The sequence below is a fragment of the Neodiprion pinetum genome, chromosome 3 (genome assembly GCF_021155775.2).
Source record: "Neodiprion pinetum isolate iyNeoPine1 chromosome 3, iyNeoPine1.2, whole genome shotgun sequence".
NCBI classification, from domain to species: Eukaryota; Metazoa; Arthropoda; class Insecta; order Hymenoptera; family Diprionidae; genus Neodiprion; species Neodiprion pinetum.
This window is the reverse complement of record NC_060234.1, coordinates 43,005,634-43,027,400: the sequence shown is the minus strand read 5'-3', so window position 1 is coordinate 43,027,400 and position 21,767 is coordinate 43,005,634. Positions and strand designations below refer to the sequence as shown.

The following is a 21,767-nucleotide window of genomic DNA, read 5'->3' as shown; positions in this document are numbered from 1 at the left end:
ACGGGCCGGGAACCGCCTGGTCATCCAATTCTCAAGCGACAAAAGCGTTTCTCCTTAACCCTTTCAGTCACAGAAGCCACTCTTTTTTCATTCCTTATTTTTGTCATTTTTTTTTTATATTGCAAGGTAAATCATGAATTTTTTCGCATTTTCCGGCAAACAAATACTTAAACCTCGGAATGATTAAGTTTTTCTGCAAATCCATAATTTTTTATAATTGTTATTTTCGTTAGCGGAGAAATTTGATAGTAAACGTGTAATAAAAACGCTTGGAATTCATTGCTTGAGAAACAGAGATCTCAGAATGGCCATTAAATTTATGAAATTCAATGCATAGGGCTAGTTTTCAACCTCGTTAGGGGTGCACATAGATAGTATTGGGGGTCGCATCTATTCTCGGGCGAAAATCGTACTCACTCAAAATAAATATTCAGATAAATCTTATTCAAGAATACTGTCTGAAACAATGTTGATAGTTCCGCCCGTTTTCACCCCATTTTCCGGGTTGTTTTTAATTTGATTGAATGTTTGACGTCGGATTTGCATTCGACGTCGAAAAATACATAGGAAACGTATAATTGCACTTCCGTGCCAACAAGATGTGCCTTACCCCCGAGGAAGCAAGCGTGTAACGAACCTCAAAGTGACATTGATTGCGGACATGCAACGCCAGTTTTATGGCTTTCGATATCGGTACTAAGCCGGGCTATAAAATGAAATGCGCTTTGTTCACCATCGTTCAACGATCATCGAGGTGTCCGAGCGAATCGGCTATTTGCGGCACTCCCTCGCGACTCTCGTCCATGCAGTTTTAACGCCTTGAGCAGGCGCCATTTCCAGACGACGTAATAACCCCAGCGGGATAATTTCGGTCCGGACCGAAAAAAGAATCGTGGCCCGACATCTGTATTGTTCGAGTTCCGTTCCCTATGGTGTTCCACGTGGTTGGGCCGACATGCATACCTATTCCTCCGTTTATCGCCAGACAGCATTGTCACTTTTCACGCAGTCATTCCCTCAAATTATGCATTATGCGTAGCTGTGACACATTTTCTTTCATCATTTCAATATTGTTCTCGGCTAGATAAGATAAGACGGTCAGATCTTGGATCCCTTTTCTTCACTCGGTACCTTATTAAAACGCAGCTGCTTCAATTTTTCTGTTACTAAAGTCTTGAAGAGCAGACATTAGATCGAAAGGGTGTGAGAAAGAGGAGGAAAAATTTTGTCATGCTCTTTATCCAGAACACATTCAGCCATCAATAAGATCAACCAATGATTCGATCGTTATATGGCTAAATTATAACCTTCGTTAAGTTGTTAGATTTATTTGCAAAGTTTCAGTGCACCGTAGAATTCACAGAACGGGTCTGTGACTCGCTGTTCGTACACGAATTAATTCCACTCTCAGCTTATAAAGTTCTTTGCTCGTATGGATTGCGGTACGTGCGATTTCCATCGAAGAGACGATGTAGAGGGGACAAGAAAACGACGAGAAACAAATGGAATGGAGTTGTTGTATCACTGCAGGTGTGATTAAAAGAATACAGTGGGAGAGAAAAGGAACTCCGACAAGAGATATCTAAATTTCTTCAGCAACTGCCAACACGTGGTCCCTGTTTTAATGTTACAAACACTGGAATGCTTGTGCAACGCATCCCGTTTCTATCGGACCTTTCGACCTTTGCAAAGTAAAGGCTAAATATCCGGCGATTAAACAACTTTACTGCTCGGTACAAGTATCCGGCCAGAATCGCAAATTCTTCTTTCGAGAAAGTATCCCCAACATAACAACGACTCACACCGGACGTTGCGCTTTACAACTTTATACATGCGCGCAAACCGCTCCCGTAACGTTGACGCTAGTGAGATCGTGTTCAAGTTTAATGCAAACGTTGGCTTTACTGTTAATAAAAGGATACGGAATATAACTGTGTACGTTGTGTAGATACTGTCTAACAAGACCTACCACGCGAGAAAATGTGTTGCGAGGTGTTGAAATATGCCTGTCTTGTACGTTTTTTTTTTTTTTGCGTTTTTTTTTCTCTCACCACTATCGCAGACGTTCGGTATAAACATAGCGAGGAGGAAATTTTCCATTAAAAAGCTATTAAAGAGAAAAAAGAAACATTGTTCTTTGACAGACGATCGGGTGTCAAGATTAGCACGGTATAAATTATAAAAACAACTGTCGTGTACGAATCAGAGTTATATAGAACTGAATATGCTATATTTAACTGAGATCACCCTGTATCCAGCCAACTCGCTGCATCACAGTTACCTAGAAAACGGATTGATTGCACAGTGTGTCCGTTTGTCTAATCAATCCGTCGATAAATACACGCTGGTGAAACTCGTTTACACAGATAGCGTGTCGCTCTCCGACACCTTACGCCGCATGCCCCGTTACCGGCAATTAATGCTCCCAGCTGAGATCAAGGGTCGCCATTGTTATTTAGACATTAATTGTCATGGCCTTAATGGATCTGCACAGCATGACCAGACCTCGGGCTACACGGATGGCATCCATGGAGAAAAGGTAATGATATGATCTACGTATACAACGTACGTGTTCAAGGATGAATTCATTTCTACAGTGGACGAAGTGTGAACGAATGGTCTAGTGATTTGTCGGTCGTAGTTCGTTAAGCTTGGGCATTCTCTCACCTTCCATAACTGGACGAAACGAGACAGTGAGCCAAAATTAGGTAACTATACATATCATGTCCATCTTTCGTACTCCGCACTTTCTTCGGGACGAATCTTTTTTGTCAGAAAAAAAAGTGTTTGAAACCTGTCTAAGTAGCATCCCGTGACTGAAACTAGTTGTACTTGAAAGATCGCGTGTGGAATGAAAGTTCTTTTTTCGAACCAAAATCCTGAGTATTTAGTTGATTTTCGGAGAGTCGTGATTTACGCGAAAAACTAATTCCGCAAAGAATGGAAAAATTTTTTTTATTAATAAATGAATAAGTTATTACACACGTACCCTTCGTCAGAACGTATTTATAAAGTGAATAAAATAAATATGTAAACCAGTCCCGTGGCAGCGTTGCACAAAGTAGGTGAAATTTTACTGCATCAATGCCGTTTAATGTATACCAGCGTTCAGGTATGCGCGTAATTAGTTATAAAACGTAAAAGATTATTACCTCCTTTGAAGATAGGAAAAAAGAGAAACACGAGAAAATACTGACCAACTTGCGATTAATTTACTCGTGGCACAATCCCGATCCTTTCTCTTCATCCTTACAAATATGCGTGAACCAACGTTATACATGCACATACCTATATACGAGGTAGATCAGAATCTGGAAATACGGATTTCGAGAATATCTGCGTCTACTTATGCACTGCAGTGAGCAGCTGCTTATTCAAGCTTGAAATTGGAGAAAGAATACTGGAACCGTGAGGAATTATAGTTGACTGTACGATAGGAAAGAATGCAGCAGCCCTCGCATCTCTCCGGGCACTGACTGCACACACAGATAAACGCAAAGTGCATATAACGCATAGGAGTGCGGAGTTGCATGAAACTTTGCGAACCAATGGCAATAAACCGAGAGTGTAATGTAGGTGCTCGGAATCGAAGAGCTTCCTTCTGTTCATGTGGTGAAACGGGAAGCGATTGCCCTGGAATTTATAACTCTCAGGGGTATACCTAACCTAAGCTTGGATTGGCTTGGTTTAGGTTGGTAGCAATTAGACCTGCGTACTCTGTTACGAGATTAATAACTTTTTTTTCAAGTCGTTTATTATTCATTTTATCTTACATATTAGTCACTTAGTGTAATATAACGTAGGTAGACCGGGAACTCGATACTTCGCGTATGTCTTATCACGATTGTATATATTTACGGACGAGCAACAAAAGACTCGGATTTCTATAATCCCACAAGTCGTCAGGCATTAGCTTGAGAGTATATTTTTCTTTCAAACCTTGGGGTAGGTTAGTGTAAGCCTGTGCAGTCAAGACTATAAATAGCTAGCCAAACCGCCTTATTTCTGAAATTGCCGGTGAAACCCCGAAATTGCTTCAAGTTTCTTTATCAATCACCCCAGCGGGCACCCGGAATTACAAATTCGACGCGGCTTTTAAACCAATTCGCAACGGTGGCGGTCGGACCTTCGCTGTATCTCTTCTCTGTATACGTGGTGTGTTCAAAAAATAACGGCGGGGAATTTTGTAATTTTGCGAATTGTATTATTCCGATTCACGCAATTTTTTCGTTGTTGTGTTGGTAAACTTGTCTGAAACGTTGCCGTACAGTGTTAGCCATATTTAATATTTAATCTATAGTCAGCTGTCAAAAAGGTTACATGTGTTTTGGTAGGATCAGTGATTTTCAAAATGGATCACAAAATTTGCATTAATTATTGCTATGAGAATGGAATAAAGTGCAGCAAAGTTTTAGGAATGTTAAATATCCCAACAAACACATAATTGCTTTTGGTGATTGTGAATCGGTGATCATTCATAATCATTTCTTTCACTTTTTCGAAGTTTTCATCGGTTCGTTATGCCCTGGGACGTCCGGAACACCCGCCATGTTCAACGACTTTACGACCATCTTAGTAACGCTTAATACCATTCGTAAACCCTTGTTATACTCACAGCAGACTTACCATAGGTAATATTTATCATTTCTAAACCTATAATATGGCATTTCTAAATATCCAATATGGTTAACACAGTACAGCAACTTTTCAGACAAGTTTACTAATACAACAACGAAAAAATCGCACGAATCGGACTAATACAACACAAAAAATTACAAAATTCCCGTTTTTTTTTTGAACACACCTCGTATACGTAAAACTCAAAGTCTTTCTGACGCATGATCGCTCATAATTCCAGAACTCCTGAACCGATTTTAATTCGTTCTTTTCTGTAGACAATTACAACATCTGGCCAAGTCTTAGGCTATATTTCGATGCAACCATATCAACAGTTTTGGATATATAACGATATTTGTAAGTCAAGTCGGAACGGAATCACACTATTATGCTAATGCTGACTAAACTCAGCTAAATAGAAGTTAAGTTTGGTTAGGTAAAGTTAGGTATTAGGTTAGGTCAGCCCCCTGACACACGCTGCTAAAAGTGATTCGCAAAATGTCCCTCGATTCTGCCGCCAATCTCCACCACTAGTGGCGCTAGTAGTTGTCTGAAAAGCTTGCGCGCGGTCAGCGAGCGTGTCAAAAGTCTACCAGCGCCACGTAGACGAACTAAAAAACGGGGACAAAACGCGTACAATTTTTTAGTATACGAGCAGTGATGAGTGTCAGGAGGCTGGGTTAGGTCAAGTTAGGTTAGATGTTAGGTTAGGTTTTCGGCTCAGTTAAATAGAAGTTAGGTTTGGTTAGGTAAGGTTAGGAATTCGGTTAGGTCAAGTTAGGTTAGGTTTTAGATTAGGTTAGATCAGATCAGATCAGATATTATAATTCTTTATTTGAGTTTAATCTGAATAAAATTTTCATATCATTACCCAAATTTGGATGCGGGTAGCAGGATCCTAGTGTATACATATATTGACGTGCATCCCTTGTCCCGGGTACTGTATGTGTCATAAGAATGTGTCCGGAGTTCACGTGCCGGTCGCTAAATAGCAAATTGATTCAAACCCCGGCGCGTCGAGTCGACTCGCTCGCCCACGTTCTCCTTTTTCCTTCACCTCCGCCACCTCCACCGAGGCCTCTTCGTCTTCCTCTTGACTTCGATGCGGAAGGAGGGCGTAGCGGGGAAAGTGGGAAGGAGGATTTCAGCGCTAGTCACGCGAGCGACTGAGGAGGTATCTCTGCTACCCTGGTGTCAGGTACATAATGGCAAACACCCACGCCGTCGCCAGACGTCTCGGGTCCCGATCGCATCGCCTCGCGGACTCATGCATTTTAAGCTAAACGCGCGCGCATCCGGGACCATTTCCATAACGCCTCAAAAATCACATCAGAATTCTCCCCACGGCGAGAACGAGGTGCTCCGGCTTCTCCGCTCATCGCGATACGATGCGCCGCGTGAGCCGCGTCCTGAGGCAATTTTTTTTACACCTCATTTAGGCGTTCCGAAATAAGAGGAGAGGACGCGATCTCAAAATGGCGCTGGCCAGAATTGCAGTATACTGCAGAACATCGAAATCTGTTTTATCGAACTTTTGGAGAATAATCTTCTGGGTAAGGTGATCAAATCTGCCAGATTTTTACACCATTTCGAAAGTATATTTAAAACGAAACATTGATAATATAACCGTTTTTTCGTAGTATTCGAATGTATTAACATCTCATATAAATTGCACTGAATGTGCGAATTTATACCGTAATAATATTAATCGAAAGTATTGATTTTTGACTCATTGTCAGCCAATACTTTGATTTATACAATTCAAAAGAGAAGGTGAAGATCGAAAATCAATTATACTTGCAGCGATATGATTTTTCGCGAACAATTTGGCACAACGATGCCTCGTCGAGAAAGTATATATTTACTCATTGGTTGGTATTATTCTCATTACTTTGAGTGCAGTTCAGAACTCGGGGTATTTGTGCATGCCGCAAGATAATCGGAAGCGGTAAATCACCTTTCCTGTCTGGCTAGCAAGCGAACATCTTCTATAAAATCCGTTTCTAATGATCTATTCTGTATATAAAAAAAAAGGTTGCAAAGAAAGAGAGAGAGAGAGAGAGAGAATGTGAAGAGGATGTGCCGAGAGAAATCCAACTTCGAGTCAATATACAAATAAATCCGGTTACAGCGCGTGAGACTCCGCGGGCTAATCAGCCTTTCTCCAAACACACGCGTACGGGAATTCTCCGACTGTTTACTGCCGCAATTCTCCATTCTTCACAGCTGCCTGTCTCACCGAGCTGAGAATTCGCTACATTTCTTGGCTTTCAGAGGTTCAATCATTTGCTGAGCCAGAGCGCAACACCGGGAAAGTAACTTTGACGGTAAAACCGCGACGGTATCGCTCCGAGTATGCAGGAAATTTGATAAGCGTAATTCAGCACGACGGATCGAGGTTTTTTTTTTTTTTTTTTTTACGGTTGACTACTTGTATCATAAGATGTTAGGAGTTGAGTATAATGCTGAGCTAACGCGAGTCACCATGACTGTAACCCTATACGCTCTGCGATCTTTACAATGAACGGCAATTCAACAACTGTCCATTCCCGAGGACTCGGAGATTACTCTGCGGCCACGCTCGGCGTACAAAACTGAGTAGGCAGCTTGTCGGATTCATTCACAGTAAACTACAACTAACCGTGCGAGACTTTCAAGTCCCCTGACAATTAGCATTGACTGAAACGTGGGCAATTCTTTTGGAGGTAGCTCTCTCTGAATCAAAATATCTGCTAAATCTGACCGCTTCTGAAGATTTAAATAAATTTTTCAAGTTCGCATCGAATCATTTTCTTTAAAAAGAAACTTAAGACGATTAAATATAAGGCAGGCACAGTTGTAACGTTTAAAATTGAAGCTGATAAATTATCAGACTTGTAACAGGCGATAAGTTTATAGAAATGATGGTGACAAGCGAATTAGGCATGAGTGCTAAATCACCGATAGAAATAACTATCTAACTCTAAACTCAGGGCGTGACTGTGATTCTATATATAAAATTTTCAGTTTGGTAGCTTTTTAACGACAGTGCGGTCAGACGCCCATGCTGCATAATAAGGAGGAATAATATTATCGCTGACGCTAATTAACATTTTTTATCCTCGTGATCCGTCGGTGATATAATGAAAAGACTTGAAACGACCCGCGCGTCGAAAGTTATGTAGAAAATAATAAGTTGTGTGTTTATACGTGTACAATATATTTCAGATTTCGAGGAACGATGAGAATAAACTGAACGTAGGTCGAAAAATGACGAAACAATCGATCAATTATGAAATATATATATAACCTGATTGCTTATACAGGCAGGCGAAATATATATTCTACCAGTTCGAATCGTCGGTTTTAAAACCTTCTTATACATATACCGATCGGTCGATACAAGTGGTAAGCCCTAAACCAATAAACCATTTAGTACCCACAAGCTAATAGTCGATACGAATTATGGGTCGCACTTAAGTTGCAGCCGCTGCAAGTACTCACGTCCAATTATATCGTTCGCTTTATCAGGTCTCATGATAATTTTTACAAATTCCATACAATCTATCGAAGAATTTCATTGATTAAAATAACCGCCCATAACAATTTACGATAATTGCTTGAAAATAGTTCCTTTTTTACGATGATGTACTGCTCAAACAAACAAAGTTAGGGTCCATTCGTGTATTAGCTTACGCTGGAACAGCGGTAGGCCATTCGCCCAAACGTTATCAAATGTTACCCTATAGTGAATAAGAAGTTTCTTCTCTTCAATCACTGTGTATAAGGAGGACTATAATGTGTAGATGTTGTGTTTACCCTTTTGTATCCTTGCTTCCGATGAGAAGCCACGTAAGACAAGCAATGCCGTCTAATGAATGATATGCGGATGTGCAAATCATTTTTCTACGAGAAGAATATTGTTGAAAGAATGTAAATTCGAAAAACCCTATAGTAGTAGTAAGCTAACATTAACGTATATATCAGTTGTAAAATACTATATATATTTGATTGAGACACTAAACATTCAATTTCTCCATTAAAACATGCATTTCAAAATATTATTGCTCTAGTACAAGAATGTATTTTCTTTTTGCTTTAGAATGATGAAAAAATTTCTGTAAAAAGAGGTGTCAATAATAGATGAATTTTTCAATAATAATATCTTGGCAAATATAAAGTTTATTGCATGCATTTAAGAAGAAAGACAATACATGATGTATTTACATCCAATGAATAATGAATTCACGTTTCACTGAACACATTATGTGTATGAATAATTAATAATATTTAATAAATAGAATTTCTGCCATTCCCAGGTAACGAATCGATAATAAACTTTTCAAAAAGTGTTAGCTAACGTTAAAAAACAGCAGTTGGCAAGACAAACAAAGGTTTATACCAATCGTTATCACCAGGGGTGAAATGCGAAAATTTGAAAAAAACTCGTTAGCTAAACTTGAATGGCCCCTTACGCTGGGATAAGTTTCACACTGCATTTTTGTAACACTACTACCAATACGTCCACCAGGCATATATAGGTACCCACTGTATAATCCAAGTTGAGGGGTAATCCGCGCGTGAGAAGAAAGATTGATGGGACAAGGCGGTAAGACGGACTTAATGATACGACCACGGTGCACATTTTGTCTCAGGACTTCAGTTGCACTTCTACATGGCCATTGACCTACCGCAGCTTAGAGCGAAGTATGCTGCTAGCTGTTTATATGCACATCCAGAGACCTGCGGCAGGATGAATGCATCCTCCTCGACTATTTCGCCTTGCGTAATCATCAGCGTTACGGCTACCATACAATACTTATCCATCCGCAACCCGTACGAAAAGGTCGTTAGTCATCGACTGCATCCTTATATAATTATTGCACTTTGCGGGACAGTCGATTGCCTATATTTCCATAATTATTTATTTATCTGTGTATTTATTGACTTCATATAGAAATTATTACATCTCTTGTCGTATTAAATTTACGTAGGGTGCAGATCCATCATCGTATGCTGGTGTCTCTGCTTATCGCTAATGCTATGCAAATTAGTTAATTTATATTAGCCTATATACACGGTAAATTAACTTTAATTCATGTTGCTTGAAAAATGGTCACGAGTTTGTAATTGTCAATGCATATACGGGACACTGTGAAACTGAGAATGGTTGGAAACATTTCAGTCGATGTTTTCCCTCTGTGGGATATTTTTGTATAATATAATACCATCGAGAACCTTAAGGTCATTTGGTACTCCTACCTTTACCGACCGAGCAAAATCACCCCTTTTCTTCCTGTATTAAATAAACAAACGAACGGATAGAATTCAAATTTCAACGGTGCGTCGCTCTTTGTAGCGGAATTCAGGAAAATTACTCGTATCCCGAAAATCTTTTGAAAAATGTATAGTCTTTAACATAAGAAGAAACGGGGGTGAGTTTGCTCGGCCGGTAAACGTAGGAGTACTACATGACCTTAAGAACCTTACAAATCAATTTCAATTCGGGATTGTAGCTTCGAGGATAAATAATCAATTGCAAATTGAAGATCCCGCGCCGCGTCTTGAATTACCCTGTAATTCCTCTGTCTTCGAGATTAATTACAGACAACGATCAGACCTGCAATTAGCATGTCCGCGACGAAATTCATTCCCTCTTCTCTCTTTTTTCAGCCGTTGTGCTTCTTTTAGTTTACACGACGTGTCCCATCGCGATTTATTCGCCAATTAATTACAAATTATCGGTTTCGGTTACTTACCAGTTATACCGTCCGCTATAAAACCATCAGCCGCGGTCTTCGACCATACTTGATTTTTTCTTCTTCTCTCTCTCTCTCTCTCTCTCTCTCTCTCTCTTTCTCTCTACTTTCCATCCCCACAAAGGGGCGGATAATGTAGTGTTTTACCGATACGAATTGCTACTTTCGTATGTAATAACCATCGGGATGACTGCAATGAATGATCAATTTTTTAACTTTTTATTCCTCCTTCTGCTGCTTCGTCCTTCTGCACCTCCGTCTGTAGGTATAATAAAGGATGGATCGAAAATGCTCGTGAAGGAGACGCCGGTGCACAATGGATTGCATCTCGAGGTTGAAAACCGCCGTAAGTTAAGGATAATGCTAGTGGTGGGTCTGATACCGGTATTACGTTCGCATTTATATACCTTATACCCATACCTGTACCCCGATATCTGATCGCATTAACCAATATTTATTACCTATTGAACGCGCCCGATGCCGCTCCTTTAAAATTGCGCCTCTCGACGATCGTTTATCAAAATTAAAGAAGATGAATTTTTATTGCAGTTTGAGGACTCGTACCTACGTAATATGTATTCACCATTCACGAATCGAAATATTCAATCGAGATTGAATGGAATATTTCAATCGGAGACCATATAGACGGTGAAAATAAATAAAATGGAGTTTGCGTTAAAAATTTAACCAAGTGCTCAAATTCGTCTCACAAGTTTCGCGAATTAATGCGATAATTAATAATCGTGGAGTTTAAGAATTCGTACAGCATTGTCATTTTCATTGAGAGAATTTCAGCCCGTGCGTTTTTCTCGTCGTGTCCGACTCATTTTCGTTTTTTACATTGTCTCATCCTCGGAACAGGTTTAGCTTCGGCGTCATCGACTTTTAGATTAATTCTTCGAGAACCGCTTTTGCAGTGCCGGGGGAATAACATCGTTGCAAATGAGGCTAGCAATGACTATACAACTTATTTTTTGTTTTCCGCAACCAAACACGGCAGTGTCTCCACCTCAAACTAAACCAAACCCTGAAACGTCTCTTTGAATATACCTTTTAACCGAGAATCAGAGGCTTGCTTGCAGAGCTTTTTCCTCGGTGGAATATCGGAGGTGATCAATCATTCCGATCGCCTGTATTATCTGGCCGTACAATGGCACCCGGGAAAATGTAATTACACAGTGTAACAGCGACACGTCTTTAAAGACGTCTAGCCGCAGGCACGCCTCGATAAGTTCTCGCTCCGTTTGGCACGAGGAGGAAAGGAAATCGCCCGAAGAATACGCAATGAATTCGACAATTAGAGGCTATTAAAATTTCACTTCCTGTTTGCATACAATTAGTTCACGGTAGCTCCGCTCCCTGTCACTCCGACCTCGCTATGTTATAATACCTGTTATACCGTACGGCATTGAGTCGTACCGAATGGAAGTACGAAGACGAAATGAGGAGTCACCACGCCGGTTCTAATGACTGGAATCCGCCTCCCATTCCAGCTTCCGTAATCATGCAAATAATATAGATCCGTGGACAGACGGCCAATCATCGAATCTTCCCTCGTATGTAGCCGCAGGTTATACGATACTCCTTGATTTGTGACACGTATGATCGCAGCTGTAGTCTCTGACCCAGAAATCGCCTTGCACATCTCGAAATTTCGTTTTGTTAGAGTTTCTGAGAAATTTTCATTCGGATAAGACCCGACCGATATTGGTTTTACAACAGTTAGACACTAGTCACGTGGATCTGGACAATTAGCGAACAAGTTAGACGATACGGCAATCGTCGACAGTCCGTTTTCTGCTGATTCAATAACACTAACCTGATTAGTTTTTTATTTATGCATTATTTTTCTAGTTTTTTTTTTTAATTACTTTTTTGGCGTGCGACTTCTTCTCTACCTATAATGAAAGAAAAAATGTATCGCTTTCGATTTGGCATCCGCATCAATTGAAACCCGGGAATTGACGTATCGTCTAACTTGTACGCTAATTGTCCGGATCCGTGCGACCAGTGTCTAACTGTTGTAAAACTAATATCGCTCGGTGTTAGCTAAATGAATGTATAACACACTTTGCACTAAGGAAACTGCGCTCCGTCTATGTAATATATTACAAAAGCATCGTGTGAAATACCAAATCTTGACACTATGTTCAACCGCTCGAGGTTGCGAAACAAATTACGCGATCGAGGTAATTATTTACAACCCGAACGTATGTGTCCAGGTGTATTTAAACCTAGACGTGAGCGCAGGCAGCTCTATTGCGAGAGTTCCACAGCACGGTACACATATTGATATATTTTGTACGTCTATAGATTCTTGGAGTGCATTGGAGGCTCGTGATACAGCGGTCCACGTTGAAATATACAAATGATTCGTGGCGATACGATCTTGCGAATAATTCATCCTGCACTGCGCCTTTCTATTCCATGCCTCGTCGAGAGACACACACGTGTTACATACGTTCTTATAGTCTAACTCTAACTTGTAGCGCTCTCTAAGCCTTGCGGTCTAAAAGTATGATCGTCCGGAACGTAACCCGGTGCCTTTTCCGCACGGTAGTAAAACCGCGATCATCAATGCAGTTTTTCTCCTGCAAACCATCGAAAATTTAACGGAAAAACTTGACCCTTTGAGTCAAATATTGTTGTGCGGAGCCAACTTTTAGACCAACATGGTATTCTATGGTTCTTGGGGTCGCTGATTACGAATCTGAAATCAAATTTAAAAAATTCAAGATGGCGGATCCAATATGGTAGAAGAAGATTTCAAATTTGATCGAATACGGTCAAAAAATTCTACGCACGGGTTTTTGGGGTGGCTGATTGGATTTCGAATTTGAAATTTTCGTCTACGACATTGGATCCGCCATCGAATTTTTGGAACCCGTGGTAAGAATACTTAGCAGTATGACTCAAAGGGTTAAACGATTAATTGGTCATGCTCGAGTCGAATCGCGCTGTGCATACTCTAACTTTGAGGAAAACTTACACAAAACCCAAGGCGGCTGCCGGTAATCCGATAACGAGACGCCTCCGTTTGCACAAGTTTTTTATAATCGTTTATCTGATTCGTATTATCGAGATTTAAGCGACGCGTACGAGCGGCGAGATTATACCTGCACACGTATCTCTCAGCCTTCGCGGTTTCGCCTCAGGCGATCTGTACACGAAGTGATCGTTAAATTAACGCGCTGCATCGACCTTCCGGCCAATTTCGACTCTTTTAGGGTCCTCTCCTGCACCTGCGGGCAAGCGAGGTCGTTACTCAAACCAGGCGTCAAATTATCGGGGAAAAGAATACAAGCGCAAACAAATCTCTAAATCATTTAAATACCCTCGTAAAGACCGAAACGAAAATTACGGACACTGACCGAACAACCAGTGGGCAGGTGTCCAAACTTGACCGTTGGCATTCGTTAACTTCGCTGTGCCAAGTGCCGTTCGCCTTGCCAATTGCAGTTTCATACGGCGTTTTCACATTTTCTCGGAATGCGAATTCTTACGCCATGCGCTGATCATTCCTCGAAACGATCAATTGCAAAAACGAGCTTATGCGTAGGCACTGCCTTGCACACTTGACGGACAAATATTTTCGGAGCGTTCGCGTATCGGGAGGATTTATACTACAATATTCCATCGGTATTGTTGGCGCCCCTTACGAAGCAATTATCCATACCTAGATCAAGATGGCTGAGACCAGACACAACAATCCACGCACGCTCAATTGGATATCGGGTCTCCGGTTACCTCGAGCTCATCGTAAACGAGCCCTCGTCTTATCGTCGCAAAGTATACTCCGAAGCTTTTGACGCGTCTGCCGAGTTGCGTGAACACGAATAAATTTTGCTCCCTAGGTTAAAGGTACACTAATTGCGAGAAAATTCTCTTTCGTACGGCATGCGGAACTGAAATTCAACGCTAACGGGCAACAGATATGCATTGTTACGCAGCCTCCGAGCTGCTTAGACCTGGTCCCGGTACCGACTTACTTTATACGTATATCTATCATCGCGTGGGAGTGTTTCGAGTGGCAGGCGACGGCGGCTTGAGTCCGCTGACCGCCGCTGAATCCTCAGACTGATGACGGGGCGACTTGGTTTTTAATTACCGAGAGATGAAAGAGGGCCGAGCCTGCACGCTCTGTGTTCGTGCTTTCCATGCCGAGCTTTGGACTGGCATCAAAATTTCTCTTGGTAGAGTCGAGTCTTGGATGGAATTTTATTGTGAGACAGGGTAGTGGACCGTCGGTAAGAAGGTAAGGTAATGTTCAAATTTGAAATTGTTCCAAAAATGTCAAGGAATTCTCGCAAGGTGGCGACAATTTTGCTCAAAGAAAATTCGTCGACTTCTCCCCATAAAAAAAATTCCGAATTTCCCGACGTTTTCCCACGAAAATCAAGTAATTTTGGGCAGCTTTTATGACCAAAACTCCAGAAGTTGTGTACCTTGAATATATAAATTTGGATGTAAGAAACACGTGGTATTGCTTCGTTTCACACAAATAATTCGAAAATGAACAATACCATTTACGAAAGTCAACGCCTAACTGAATTTACGAAGTGCCTGACTTTGCCTTGACTTTTCCTGATTTTTCCGGTCTATCGCCACCCTGTTTTCAGAAAAAAACGAAAAATCGTATGACGAATTCTTATAACAAGTTGAATGAAAAGCAGAAATAAACGATGTAAACATTCGGAACAAGTCGGATCGACGATTTCATTCGGAATGGTGTGGGACGTTGGGAGTCGGTGAATATCTTTCTAGCATCAAGGAAGAGGAAAGGCAAAGACGAGGGAATGCTAATGAGACTTGGTTACGTACGAGCGACGTCTCGTACCTGGGCGGGTAAATTCAATCGTGGAATTCTCGAGCGAAGGAATCGAGGCGGTTGTTCAGGAAGGCTGATCGGTGCTGTTCGCGCGTGCCAAGAACACTGTTGTAAATTGTCAGAATTATGCAAGTGAGTGGAAAACCTGTCCGAGAATCACCGCAGCTTTAAAGATCCCCTGCAGCCCGTGACACGAGTCACGAAGTGTTAACCCGCGTGTCTCTTCGCGTGTTTAATTACGCTCGATAGCTGTAAACGCAGGGTTTCGACACGGTGGGGATCGGTTGACAACATGTAGTGATTGTCGACGAATATTACGAAGATCCAAAAGTAGTGAATAATTTTCAGCGTGACCTGCAACTGGATTGAAAAATATTACGATCCGTTTCGAGCTCCTTTCACTCCGTCGTGGGCAGAGGTCAAGGGGTCATGTTAATACACGTGAACCTGCACACTGGTTGGTACAAGTTCGAAAGGCGATTGTAACGGAACAGCGATTAAAGCGGATTCGAGATTAAAAATAAATTGATGATCAGAAATCGGTTCCGCACGGATATGCGCTCTGTTCCTTCGTGTTGGTACACGATCATAAAATATGACATTTTTACGACAGCATCGAAATACGGGATAGTATCGTCTTGTTTTTCCACTCGGAATTGCCGAGTCGCCTACGCACCCCTCGGCACCTGCTACGTTCGACCAAAATTCCGGGATTTTGCAATCCGACGGTCACGTGGCCGGCGGGGAAAGAGCTGAGAAGAACCTGCTTTCTTCGAGTGCTTGCTGGACGTGGGACGAAATTGTCCTTTCCAGGTGTAAAACGATGGAAAGATTTCTCGGCTGAATCTGCTCCGAATTAACATGGGCAAAAGAAGCTTGACCATAATCCCGACGAAGTTCGTAGACCTGGTGAAAATGATTTTTATGAGAAATTAGGAAAAATGGGAAATCGTAAAAATTCGTCAGGAATCGTAGTTTTCTTTAGTTGTTTCATAACGAAAATTCACGAAAATAAGCAAGTTTCGTAAAAACGTAATAGTTTTACGGAGATTTTGGCAGAAAAGTATGAATATCGATGAAGATCTACAATTGGTATCGTGAGAAATAGTTCCACATATATTTTGGAGAAAGTAAAAAAGAAATTCTGCGACAAATTACCACCGTCGTTGAACGGAGTAGTTTCTTTCGATTAAGCAGACCAAAATTACGTTGACCTACGAAAATCTGAGCCAGAAATTCGCACTTAATCTAGAAGTATAATGAAAATCTATGGATAAACTACACCGTAATTCAATGGAATAGTTTCTCATGATTAAACAGAACAAAACTGTAATATTCATAGAAATTCATAGAGTAATTTGCACCAGGGAGTCTCTTCTCGACGTGGGCGGAATTTTAAGCCTCTTTGTCCTGCATTGATTAAGACGAGGAGAAGTTGATCGACGTTCTACGTCTCAATTAACAATCAACACTAACGAACCGTTCGAAACTTGGAACTGACGATGCAAGGCCTCGCCCTTCGTCTTTCTCTTCCTTTTGTTCTTCGTCCCGGCAGCTTTCTTCGTTTGCCCGCAACGACGTTCTCTCGTCGGGAGAACAGCAGTAAATTCAAATTTCGTAAATTACGCTCGCATGTACGAACTTATGTGTATAATTAGTATGAAAGAAATTAGAGACCAGACATACATTGCTGAGCGAGTGACGTGTAACGTCGGATGGACCGCACCTTGCCGGGGGGTTCCATAAATAAAATTGACACTGACAGAAGCCTTGATTGACGGCCGTCCCTCCGAGCTGCAATTCCCGCATTTCGTTCCGCTAGACGCCGCTGCAGGCCATTGTTAAAAAGCTCCGTCTCACGCGCGCGTATGAACATTGAACACCTATCGCGTAACGCACGTTATCGGCTCTGTTACGGATACTTGCATCCGCTATTCCGGAATTTATACCGGGCTTATTGCGACTTCGGATTGGCACGCGAGGTCAGAGTTGCCGCTGCATGCATGTTTGATGCTTATCGCCCGATTGATGAAGCAACAAATATTATCATTATTCACACGCGCGGGAGTCAGAAGTTGCTCAAACTTGACCCGTGGTACAATTCTACGGTTAACCAGGATATAATTATACTTACCGTTGATTTACGGAGATTGATCATTTTCATTTTCTTACCATAATCTTATCTGTATTTACAGGAAATTCCTAGTTACCCCCAACGAAATAAAATTTCACCTAGTGTCGGTCTTGAAAGACCATTTCTTTCCATTTTTTCTGCAGAAAATTATTGATAGTACAGCTGATAATTTTTTTATTTTTCTCCAATTTGTTGCAGGCTTCGGTGATAGGAGGACGTACGCAGGTGGAAAAACTCAAGTTCGAAAATCACACCGAGTGCGAATGCCGCTCCAGGAGTGATCCGAGATTAAGAGACACGGGACAAAAACCTCCGTCGAATATACAAAAGTCAAAAAAATCGTGAGTCTCCCTTTCCTTGTTTGCAGATAAGATAATAAATTACGTTCATGGGATACGTAAATTGGTGTTATTTCGAATCCACGTAATCGCAATCCGTGTCGTGAAAAATAAAATTCTTATCTTATTTTAAACTCTTATCCCAAAATAGTAAGTACCAAATTGTATTGCAAATATATACCATATATATTAGCGATGTGAATATATATTTATAAAAAATATATCAATATATATATAACAAAAAAACGAAAAAAAAAAAAAAAACACGTTGTAATAACCATAAAAGAATAAAAAAGCATTTTTTCACCAAACGATACTATCATTCCCTTAACAATTACGCTTTAGCAGTTTTCTTTTTTTTCATCTATAAATTAATATCATAATTTTTACGCATCTCTACGATGATCGTACAATCTTTACGTGCCTACAGTAAACACTCGTTTCGTACGATAATGTTTTTCTCATTTTTTTATGCACCCATTCCTCCCCCCCCGTACTTCACGGCGATGAATGATTTATCGTTATTGACGGGACTATAACCACGATCTATGTCTTGTATTACGTGCGATAGACCCTCGTAACAATTTAATTTCTCAAGTTTTTACCTGGTAGTTTTTTTCATAGCTCCGTCCGTTCGTCCCTCCGCATCCAGCTTCTATCCTCTAAAAACCCGACGAAACTAATCCTAACCCAATAAACATGACGGTAAAAACTAACAAACACCGCCCACGTGATATTAGGCCGGTGCAACATTTTCTTTCCGTTCGAACCTATTTTTTTTTTACTTTCATTCTTGCACTAGTCGATGAATATTTGACAATTTGAATAACACGACAGATTTTTTTTTTTTTTTCTCAAATAAAATTAAGATTGAAGCTGGGGTGTGAAATGCGTTCGTTCATTAAGTTTCTCGTTCACAGATGCAAGTGCCCTTCGCATTTTGCACCGAAGATAACGCCCGAGGGTGAATGCGAATGCAATTGTCCGGATAATCGGATGGACTGCGTACGAATCAGACGAGGAAAGGAATATTTCTCGGTACAAGATCGATGGTTAGTTGGTTGTGATTATGCGAAAAATTGTTGAAAATTGTTTTACTTGAAAACGCATTGGATATAATTCGCAATTGTTTTGCAGGTGCATTCAAAACGACATTTGCTCGTTGCCGCCCTGCGATTTCGGGGAGTACATGAGAAAGCAGGGACGATGTCCCCATAAAACGGAGAAATTCTTCCAACCGAATTACTACAACAAGAGACACACCGATAATCGATACCGAAGTCATTGATGCCGATATAAACGCCTGAAAGGCTTCTGAAAGGGAATAAGAAATGGAAGTGCAATGGAAGTAAAAAATAGAAACAAAGCCGAACTTCATCCGTGAATGTGTTTGTCTTAGCGCGTTACAGCCGGCAGTTTATTACCGTGAAAACAACTGTGCCAATAGAGTAAAAAATAATAAAAAAAATAAATAAATAAATAAAAATAAAAAAATTAAATAGCGAAAGAAGCGTAACGTGATTTATGATCACGCGAACGAATTATGGTGCCATTAATTGTCAGTGCCTTGTGGAACGTTTGTGCCGTAAGCCTTAATTTACGATATTTTTGTATTATGTAGGACGGATATTTGATACTTATATAATATTTTCATACCAGTGAATCATCGACCAAATCTCGTTTACTACTATACTGTACGAAAATTACACTGTACCCAAGATGAGAAAACCTGCATAAGTCTGTACAAGGAATTCTGTGGAAAGAATTACCGACGATTGACGTGTCGATTTTAAAATAATATTACAATATGCTGGAAAGTTGATTAGGAAACCTTTGACAAAGTTCGAACAGATTTCTCATAACTGGTAACAATTTATTATGAACTTGAAAGAAATCATCGAAATGAAAAAAAATAGTTTGCGGAAGAATATTTTCACAACTGTGGCGTATTGTTGCACAATTTTTTTGAAAAATTTCACAAGAAGCATGCGATATCATGAAATGCTTGTTCTCAGCAGCTTGATAACTTTTATTTGATTACGAAAAGTGAAAAAAATTCAGGAACAATCTAATCAGGCAACGTATGAAATTTATGGTATACTTTCAATGACTTATAATACACGTCTCGTCTAGGTAAAATCCTAATTCACGCAATAAGCGAATAATATCGTGTAATGTATCAGTACCGGCGCTCGAATTACTTCGGAAATAATTATCTCAGAAAGAGCGCGATGAATGAATTATCGACAGCTTAGCACCCCGGTCATCCGAGTGTCAGAAAAATTCATCCGTTGGGATGGTTTCATACAAAGCGCCGTAATACTGCTGTAATTAACGAATAATCCGGATAATCTTGTTCGGATATTGAGCCTAGTCTTAAAAATTTCACGTTTTTATATCGTTACTCATTAAGGCCTTTTACGTGTAATTGTATTTAATCAAACATTAACCAGCACCTTCATTAATTTAATATTTAATCCGTAGGTTATATTTTGCAGTACGATCATGTTAGGTGTAATATTATTATAATATATGTATTTTTCAAATGAAGCATTCTACAATTATTGGAACCGCTATAATACTAAACATATCTCGTGATTACGATAAAGGTCCGGCCGAAATAATCGTGAGCTAATTAATATAATGTTACGTTTCTTTATTTTTCTTTCTTTTCTCCATTTTTTATCACATCTCGAGAAGTTAAGGCTGGAACCAAAATTATTCGTATTATAGTTATTCGCCAATTACTCCGCGAGAAAATTCGATTATGATATTTTTTCATCGCTAAAGCATTATAAGTTTAGTGTACTTCTTAGGTATGTATGTAAATGTATTTCTTTCATGTTTTATCGAAGCCCCAAGTAACCCCCCTATAAAATATAAAATCGTAGTATATGTATATCCATTCATTGTAATCAAATTCTAGCGAGTAATATATCGGCTCGTGTTCAACGCTCGTTGACGTAAAGCTGAAATTTGATTTTCTCAAATTCGTAATAATCTCAACTGGTTTTTGAACCGTTGACAATGGTGTCAGAAACGAATCTAATGTACAATAAGTGAATTACGCAATGGACTGTAACGAAATTTGTGTATTTCGCGCTGAATCTACATATATGTCATATTATATACATTGGCTGAGCAGGAGTCGTGTAACTTTTTAGTAATATATATATATACAATATACATACAATATGTACAAGGATCAATATAGATTTATGTACAAAATGTGTTTTCTACGCTTTTATACTGTAATAAATTTGATATACATGCATGTGTCAAGTTAACTATATATATATATACATACATACATATATATATATAAGGCGTAAACAATCATTATGTTATAATACCCTACGTATACGTGTTTCGCAAAATGTGAGGCATGAGTTATCGCATGCAAGAGCATTCATTGTATTACTATAGCAGCTTAAGGTTTAACCAACAATTTTAAGCACTATATATTATATTATAGATAGAAAGGTAATATGAAATTGTATAAAGAATCTCATAAGTTGATAGTAAAAAAAATATATATTATGTATCATTATTGTACAATTTTCGATATTACTTTGTTCCGTGTTTTCGATTTGTTTTTGCTCTTTAATCATCATTTGTATATTTAACCGATACGATTGTTACAAGTGTAATATACCGTACAGAATGGAACGCAACAAGAAGCACGAGCAACACATTTGCTTCATCGACGCACAACGATGCCGATACATTCAAACTCAAGTACAGAATAATGATTTTGTCTTCGTTGTAAGGTTGGGAAAAATGTCAAACAATAGGGTGAGATTTACAACCGTACTATATGATGAAATCTACGATAGAGTTCAAGTATGTACATATATACATACCGATAGCTGCACATTTTATATGTACAGAAGAGAGAGTTGGGAGAAGTCTGGGAATGCGTCACACATCTGCTGGTTAATTTACAATCGTGATTTATTCAGTAAAGACAAGTACGCCATACAGCAAGACGGTGCATGAACGTTTCATGACGAAGGAACAGGACTCACAATCAGAGGGTTATTTACTACCTGGAAACGAGCTCCTCCACGATGTCTCCTCTCCTCGAGCTGTCGGGCACATTCGATAAGGAA

At 40.0% G+C, this 21,767-nt stretch overlaps 1 protein-coding gene across 1 annotated transcript in view; it reads left to right on the top strand.

Moving 5' to 3' along the window:
• Nucleotides 1-21,190, top strand: part of LOC124214285 (uncharacterized) — a 75,842-nt gene extending 54,652 nt beyond the window's left edge. Inside the window, exons 4-6 of the mRNA XM_046616527.2 lie at nt 17,516-17,658; nt 18,576-18,707; nt 18,793-21,190. Of these exons, the coding sequence (XP_046472483.1) occupies nt 17,516-17,658; nt 18,576-18,707; nt 18,793-18,943 (426 nt within the window). The 3' untranslated portion in view covers nt 18,944-21,190. The remainder of the gene's footprint in view (nt 1-17,515; nt 17,659-18,575; nt 18,708-18,792) is intronic.
• The last annotated feature ends 577 nt before the right edge of the window (nt 21,191-21,767 follow it).